At 38.9% G+C, this 8,737-nt stretch overlaps 1 protein-coding gene across 1 annotated transcript; it reads right to left on the bottom strand.

Moving 5' to 3' along the window:
- Window positions 1-655: 655 nt before the first annotated feature.
- Window positions 656-7,530, bottom strand: LOC113672238 (high affinity cationic amino acid transporter 1). Its single transcript, XM_027188527.2, has 2 exons — window positions 5,415-7,530; window positions 656-2,907 (listed from the first exon to the last, which is right to left on the bottom strand). Exons 1-2 carry the CDS (start codon window positions 7,120-7,122, stop codon window positions 2,720-2,722), a joined length of 1,896 nt encoding a protein of 631 aa, XP_027044328.2. The 5' UTR covers window positions 7,123-7,530; the 3' UTR covers window positions 656-2,719.
- Between the last annotated feature and the right edge of the window lie 1,207 nt (window positions 7,531-8,737).

Here is an 8,737-nt window from a genome sequence, read left to right on the forward strand (position 1 = left end):
GTACATTATTTGGTCAAAAATCGAAACTTTGCCATTGATGCCTTAATGTTATCATAATGTCGTCAAGACTGAGCAGCCTTTTTTGTCATCAAATCAGATGTAAGATGGAAACGATTAATTTACACCAAGGTTTGCAAGGAGCGTTTTTCCTCTTAGCACGGATGAACCGTTTTCTTTTACAACAAACAAAACCAATGAATTATAAAGATTTGTATAAGGTCTGAACCTAACAATCTGACCCTCTAAATAATAACGAACTTGCCTTGCTGAAGTGGTTGTTCCTTTGCACTGCGTTTTCTCTGGGCCAGGAAAAACAGTTCGATAATAATTACAAATGAGTTAGCAAAGCTCCTGAGGGATAAATTTGAAACATCGCCGAATGGGAAAGGTTTAGCTGTTTAGCGCGTTTAGTGACGTCACAGTAGCGCTGTGACGTGGGTTGCGCTAGCGGAATGACGGAAGATTCTGGAACCGTTATGAACAGGTCTTGAATGGCTAACTGAAAAAGGCGCTCCAGACTAAATCTCCGGAGGAACTCGACGAGCTCAAGATAGGTCCAGGGTCCTAGAGAGAGTGACCTGGGTTACATTCAACCTAAACTTCGGAGGAGACAAGATACAGTCCCTCAGGAGGCGATATCAATTGCAAAAGAAAATCAGCACCAGTAATTTTATTTAACACCCGTTACAGAATTCTAAAACGAGATATCAGTTATATTTAACTCCTTTTAACCAACCCACAAATTATTTTATTTAGTTGTTTACGCCGTGAGAGAGAAATATTACATGTCACCATTTTTTAAAATGATGCATTTCTCCAGCTTCATGATTCTATGCAGAACAAAAAAGCAAGTTAATGAAGATAAATTAAAATAATCCCATAAGTGAAACTAATTTTGAACCAGTACATGCAGCCCATGCCAGCTGAAACCTTTGAGCGGCTCACCATGGGTGATAAACTTTTTCTGTACTAAACTATCGGGCAGCAAATAGTAAGATGTACTAAGAGGCACAAACGGCGCAATTTATTTGCGCAATCGTGGTCAAAAATCCTTTACTAAAATAAATGTGTTGGTATTTTACACCTCAAACGAATCTTTTTTTTGTGTAGGCAATCACATGATTTCGAGTGAAATTGGAATAAATAAGCACTAGTAAATCTTTTCAAAGACTAACAAAAGTGCACGAGCCCGTTGGGTAAGTGCAATTTGTGGTCTTTGAAAAAATTTACAAGTGCTTGTTTATTCCAAATTGCACGAGAAAAATCCTGTGATTACGTTTTAATAATATACATGAAAAAATACGAGATAGCTTATCATAATAACGCAGAAGCAAAGCGCGCGCATCAAATGTGAAAATAATTTATTCAAACACAGCGTTCGGCCAAAATAATCGCGTCGGTCAAAACAATAATTTACAATGATTCTTTCACATCCTTAAGGCGCAAAAAAGTTCAAAATCCGGCTAAACAGTTCTAGGAATTGTTCAGTCTGGTTTGTTACTTCTTTGCACTGAATTCACCCTCTTCTGTAATGAGTCACCTAAAAACTGCATTTATCTTAACCAATCGGAACAGAGTAGTTTTTTTCATGTATCTTATTAAAACCCATATTTCTCAAGTGTTTCCTAAAATGCACTGACACTTCCAAACTGAGTGACCCAAATTAAAACTTTACTATAAGGAAAGATGACTTTCACAACAAAATGTCACGCATATGTGGTAAATAATATCAAAGGAAAAACAGTACGAAAACTGTTCACATTGGCAGAAATTTATGCTACTGTAGCTTGTAGAAAAGGTGTCATTTCGTTTTGTGATTATCAGGCGAGCGAAGGCAATCACGAGGCGAAGGCGAGGAGAGGCTTTTTTCGCGCGACCATCTACCTGCGCGTGCGTGCGACTCCGCCTCGTGCTCTTCTCGCACGCCTCTATACCCCCCCTCCCCTCCAACAACCCTTAAAAAATGGCACCTTTTCTGCAAGCATACAACGAATACTCTCAACCATTCAAAAGTCTGTAAAATAGTAGTTTCTCAACGGAAACTACGGCTAGCCAAATGGAATTTTTCATGCTCCATATCTTTTTTCTTGAATTTAAAAATAAATATTATTAAACTCTTTGGTCTCTGCCACTGTTTACAGGAACAAAAATATAATACAAATTAAATCTTGGAGGAGAATTTTATCGATTTCAGTACCCTGAAGACATATTCGCTCAAAATTAATAACATTTTGTGAAACAAACTTTCGTTTCATTTTACGACAGTATCTCTCCCAGTCAGCGAGCATATTATGTTTTCTAGAACAATTATTGCCATTTGTTGATATTTACAACATGAATTAAATCTTAAACATTAGCCAACATCCACACTTTATCCAATATCCATGCAAAATTGCATGGATATTGCGTCAAGGAGGAGTGGCCATATATATTATCGACAGAACAAAGAAAAATTATTTATTCGAAAAATTAATTAATCTTGAGAACATTTTGGACAGCGACAAGTCTGCCAAAACGCACAAGTTTCTGAAAAACTGATAATATGTTCATAAAATAATAATATTTTAACCCATGATTCAAATTTTTTAACCAAATGAATAGTTTCCGTTGCAGCCCTCTAGAGAAATGTCACGTAACGATGTTGGGAGCCTGATTTCGTGACATCGTTGCGTGACATTAACAAACCAACTACGAAGGACAGTTCCGAGACATTCAAGTTCTAGGAAGGATCACTGAAGCTTGCTGCTAAAGGTTCTTTGTCATCGGTTTCGCGACTGGGCTGAACTTGGTGTACATCTTGTTTCACATCTGGTGTTCCTTGAAGGATAAAATCGTTGTCGTTTGTGTCTTGCTTCGGATTTCCTTCGGCGCTGTTCCTTATTCCATAGCCAAAGTAAATAACAAATCCTACGCGAAGAAAAGTGAAAGATGTAAGGAAAGACCGACATGAAATAGAAATGCCCTAAACTTACGTTGTTTTCTATTGTCCAACAAGCCCAAAAAAGATATTTAAACACAAACTATGAAGGGGTCTTTGTGTTTGATACTGTCAGAGTTTCGTTACAGTACGTAAATTTTGACGAAACTTTAAATTTTGTCTTTACGTTCCGTTTGAATCTTCTCCATTCTAGGCATCGCTCGTCCCAGGTTAGTTCATTTTTCTCATACCGTTTGTCTTCTATGCTATTTATCTTTTGGAGATCAAGTGGACTCCACGACCGTCGTCTTACAGGAACATTGCGTGACATATAACTAAAGAGGCGGCAGCGATAAATGTATGTTTTCTTGTCGCAAAAAAAATACTAAAAATTTCTTAGCGACACCCTTGTCGACATCTTCCCATGTATATTTCCCACTGTTTTGCCCTACAAACATCGTAAAATTATCGTCAGGTGAAATTTCCTTTCTATAACAACTGTATTTTATCATAACATCATCTAATAATTTTGAGATAATTTCCATGAGTTAAACGGTACAAAATTATTTAACACTTCTCTCCAAAGAACTTTGCTAACTACAGCGAAAATGAAGAACAAATGGACAGATTTGTAGCACTCTCGTAAAAAGAAAACTGATTAAGGACGTTAGGAGATACTTTATTTATTCCCCGCAGCATGTATGGTGTCTAAATTATCTGCCGTTTTTTTCCGGTTTCGCTTTAAGAAGGTTAAAAAAGATATCTGTAGACTGCAAGCCCTTCTTTCACAGTCAAGAATTTGTTAAAGTGATAGCTCCTCTTAGAGATCTTGGTGCATTTTTATCGAATTCGGAAACAAACGTTCTCTTAGGCGAGATCACGCGAAATCACGCGAGTAAACCACCCACGATGATCTCATTTTTGTAAAACACCTGCATGCAAGTAACTACTAACAGCCATAAAAATTCAGTAATATACTGAACACATTTCACTTTGCAGCAAAATCGCCAGGAAAGGGCGATAAAGGTTTTTAAATTTGAAGATAAATACGTTCGAAAACGGAAGAAAAAACAGACCAACTGAAACAAACCCCAGAATTCGAGACTCGAAAATGTAAATGTATTTGGCAAAGTGTAATTATCTGTTTTATTACTTTTGTCGGTGATGAGAATATGTTTTGTTCACAGAAGGAATACCCAAAAGGTACGACTTCTAGCGTTAATAGTTGCAGTGCTAAAGGATGCAATTAACACTATTTAGATACCTGAGACTAAAATAGCTAATCTTTCGACAGTATTGCATTACGGACGAGGAAGCCAAAAGCTTCGACAGGTTTTCAATGAAAATGCGTCAAACGCGGAGGTGGGCAACAATTGTTTGAACACTGGTATCGAATAAATTTCCATGAGGCGAATAAAGATGAAATTTTATCAGCCAAACAGGAAGCCTTTTCTTTTAACAAAAAATATATCATTAATAATTTTTGTTGTAGATTTCAGTTGGAAACTATATAAATATCAAAGAGCATATACTTATTGAAATCATACAAAGAATCAGAGGGCTGGAGGCAAAAATTTAAGTTATCAATTCAATTCTATACCGAAGAAGCCAGGAAGAAATATAAATTGCTAATTTCTGAGTCTTTTCAATGAAGAGGGCGATAAACCCCGAACGGATGACGTTATCAAATGCATCCCGCGAGGAAATATAAAAGGAAAAATTATTAGAAATGAACTTCATTGCCAGCAGACTCCATTTGAAACATAAAAATCCTAAAAATTATCGATAAATAGACTTTTTCCATGGGAAAGAAAAAAAAAACTTTTTCAGGTCTGGCTTTTAAATCCATGACTACTAATACTGTTTTTTTTCCGCGTTCTCGTATTTATAAAAGGCGCCACCATCGCGTTTTTTATCAGCTTCGAGTTGAATATGAATTCGCCTATTAGATGTTGAAATGAAGAGAAATTTTAGAAACTTTTCAACCCCGCGGTGTAGCCTAGGATATGTTCTATCGTGGAAGCAACGTATATTTGTATGCTAAACCTTTGAAGTAATTGTAATTGGCTTTTACCTCTAAAAAACCTTCGGTTTGTTTCAAAGCCTCCCAAAATGTAGATATGACGGAAACAACTTTTTAACCGCTAAAAATCTACGTTTGAATTTCTTCTTAGCGGTCTAAAATTAAGGGTCGAAGCACTTTAAAATCATATATCTAAGAAAATTACATCTGACCGAATTTAGATTAGGTCGGTAAAAAAGTTTCACGTTTGTTTCAGTCCTTACCGGTACTTCATGTTTTAGATAATGGTCGCTTTAGAAATACGAAATGAACTTCAATTCTACGGACTGGGAGACGAAAGAAGATGTAAAATGGGAAAATAGAAACCATACTTTCTGGGGGTCAAACGGGGAAAAGAACATTCAAGTACCAATATATCAATTTTAAAGAACACCCCTTTGGTTTGAAAAGAGAACATAAAAGAGTTGAGCTTACCTAAAATCATCCAAACACTGAATCGTACCCATGTCCAAACGGACAATTTGAGTAGCAGGAACAGATTTACCACAACGCTGGCAATGGGAAGCCACGGTATACAGGGAACCTTGAAAGGGAATCTCGCTCTGTTTTTAGGTTGAAGCTGCATCACTACAAATCCAAATATTATGAGAATTCCAAGGAAAACAGCTGTGAATACAGCCCATGCCTCGCCGTCGCCTAAATCTCTCCATCCTGCTATCAGCAGCGCACAGAAACCAGCGAGACCCACGACCTGAAGAGAGATAGCGGCGTTGGCAATATGACTTGTTGATGTGGATGGTTCTTCCGAAGCTTTATTTTCTTGGTTCTTGTCCTCCGCCACGCTTTCCAAAGGCTTGTACTCGGCACCTTTCGATTCCGGCAGCATCTTTTGGCAACAGATGACTTTGTAGCTTCGCACAGAACTCGGGGTATCTTCGTCATAATTGACATCTTCGACGCCAGGCTGGAACCTCAACACAAGGACAGAGATAGAGACCAAGGTGTAGGCGAGTAAGGTACCAATTGACAACATCTCAACAAGTTGTTTTAGGTCTAGCAGTAGGGCCAGTAGGGCTGAAAGTACCCCTGCGAAGGTGATAGAGATCAGAGGAACATTAGTTCGCTCGTAGATCCTAGCAAAGAACTTGAAAAGGAGACCATCGCTTGCCATGGAGTACATGATCCTTGGGACGGCGAAGATGCCGCTCATCAGCGAACCTGCTAACGCACACAGCCCTCCGACGGCAATAACATACTTGGCTGCGGGGATACCAGTTGCTTTGAAAGCCTCTGGTAAGGGAGCGAATTTGTCGAGCTTGTCATAGGACACCATCAGTGTCAGAACGGACGCAACCCCAAAGTAAGCAAGAAAGCTGATAACAAGGCACAACATGATAGAGAGAGGGATGGCTCGCTTGGGATTAATGGTCTCTTCACTGGCTGTTGCTATCACATCAAAGCCGACGAAGCAGTAAAAACAGCTCGCAGCACCGGCCAGGACTCCGGACACTCCGTATGGAAGGAACTGTTGTCTGCCGGCCCAATTGGAAGGGTTGACATGGAACAAGCCGACAGCCAGCACGAAGAGTATTACCAGCATGTTAACTGTGGTCACGCATTTGTTGAATACGGCCGAGTGCTTGGCTCCGCTGGCAACGATCATGGACACCAAGAGAACAAGAATAAAAGCCAGAAAATCCGGGTGCGATCCCAAGCCCGATACATTAAACGCCCCAATGTTTTCGATAAAGAATTTTCGAATAGCTCCGCCGGCAATGGAGTCGATGTACTCGCTGCTGGCGCGGCCGAGCGAAGCTGTACCGATCACATATTCTAGAATCATGTTCCAGCCGATGATAAATGCCCATATCTCACCTAAAGAAGAGTAGGTGTACACATAGGCAGACCCTGCCTTGACGACACGGCATCCAAATTCCGCGTAACAAATCCCCGAAAGGAAAGCGGCAACAGCGGCAATGAAGAACGACAACACGATGGCTGGTCCGGCGACATCTCTGGCGATCTGTCCAGTGACTACATACAGACCCGCTCCCACCGTCGCACCGACCCCAATTGAAGTTAAATCGAAGACATCAAGACATCGGCGAAGCTGAGAATTAGATAGATCATTGTCGATAACTTTTCTTCGGGTGAGAAGACGAAGAAACCGTATAAAACTCATAGCTTTCAACGGTGTAAAACTCTTCCTCCCAGCGGGTTTTCCGTCTTCAATATGGCTAATTGATGAAGGTTTTGAAACCTCCCTTCGCTTTAAAACGTCTCTAAATGACTGTCATAATTAAATTCGCTCCCTCAGATATAGATCACTCTCCTCTTGACGATTCGCGGGAATGAAACGAAACCTTTAAACTGGACAAAATTCGATTCAATGTGAACACTTTCGCTTGGCTACTCAAAACTGTGAAATTAGAAAATCGAATCAGAATTTTAATTGACAGACGATATATTCCGGATTGTTGACGTATATTTGCATGACAGCCACTGTGTGACGTATAATAGCAGATGGTCTTTGATCTATTGTTTGAGGAGTTGTAAACCGCTTTTGACAACAAAAAAAATTTGCATCTTCGTTCTCCGATGCGTTGAAATTGATTAAGACCAAGACCTTGAGATGAACTTGGTTTTTCCCTCTTTATTTCCTGCCCTTAAATAATCTCCAATGCCGCTTGGGACTCAATCTTTATGTTGTACCATCCCACGCGACCATTTTCCTTAAGGCGTTCATTTTTTTTAACAAAGCTAATTTCTACAATCGGACAACTTGAATTTTCACAAAAATTTCAAATCAAACCAAAACTAAGATTTATTTTTATTTTTCACGGCTAAAACAAACTTAAACCGAGGGACGATGGAAGGTTTCTGGTTATCAAATCTTAAAACGGTTATAATCGCCGCAGGCGAGAGTGCAAATAAAAAATTCTGAAATTCAAATTAGCTTTCCTAATTACCAACCGTACTGGTGACTTGTTTTGAATTGGTAATATCCATTAGAACTATTCAACTTTTTATTATACCGAGGAAGCATCAGTTACTTCTCATATTTTAAAATTGATATTCTCATCAAAAATTTATTTCGCTGCTTAATATCTCTCTAATTTAGAGACAACAGAAGCTCCTGGAGCCGGAAAGTAAATCTAGACCCGACATATTTCGATAAGAATTGTCTTCTTTGTATTTCTGCGAACCGTTGAATTTTTATTTTAGACGACAACATGGTCACAGAATTCAAGCTTTTTTCGCACGCTCCCAAAAAGGTATGCTGTCATAACCGGGATTTTATCCGAGTAAGAGCCTGTAAGAGTGTGGTCAAAGAACATTTTTCTTTGAGTTTTTTTTTTTTTGCTTTGAGATATCTTGGTTCTGCAGATAATAGGAAGGGATAAATATCGAGGATCTTTTAAAATTAACCCTCGGCGTGGGAGCAGAATCTTAAGCATGGTGCGATTTGGCGGAAAGGGAAGAAATAAAAAAATAGAATCTGCTCTTTTTGGGGGAGATTGTCCGTAAAGGCTTACAGCTGTTCCCCTTTGATGTTCTAGACGCATTGGAGTCTTCGAAGAAAGCTGACAATGCGCCAAAATTAAAAAAGACAGTTTCATAAAAAAAGAAAGAAAAATTTATTTCAGTCTTTAAAAAATACGTTTTATATTATGAACAATGTAGACTGATGAATATTCCCTTACGATGAAGAAAAAAAAACTAACTGGACTCAAAGTCAATTGCACCCGCGCGTGACAGTAACAACATCGTATTTTTTTACTGTTTTAAATTCCGTG

Source organism: Pocillopora damicornis, chromosome 8 (assembly GCF_964200805.1).
Source record: "Pocillopora damicornis chromosome 8, jaPocDami1.2, whole genome shotgun sequence".
Classification (NCBI taxonomy): Eukaryota; Metazoa; Cnidaria; class Anthozoa; order Scleractinia; family Pocilloporidae; genus Pocillopora; species Pocillopora damicornis.

Coding starts and splice junctions, on each gene's coding strand:
- LOC113672238 (XM_027188527.2), bottom strand. CDS start 7,122: ATGAGTTTTATACGGTTTCTTCGTCTTCTCACCCGAAGAAAAGTTATC. Junction 2,908..5,414: donor CAGTGTTTGGATGATTTTAG/GTAAGCTCAACT, acceptor TTCTTCGCGTAG/GATTTGTTATTTACTTTGGC.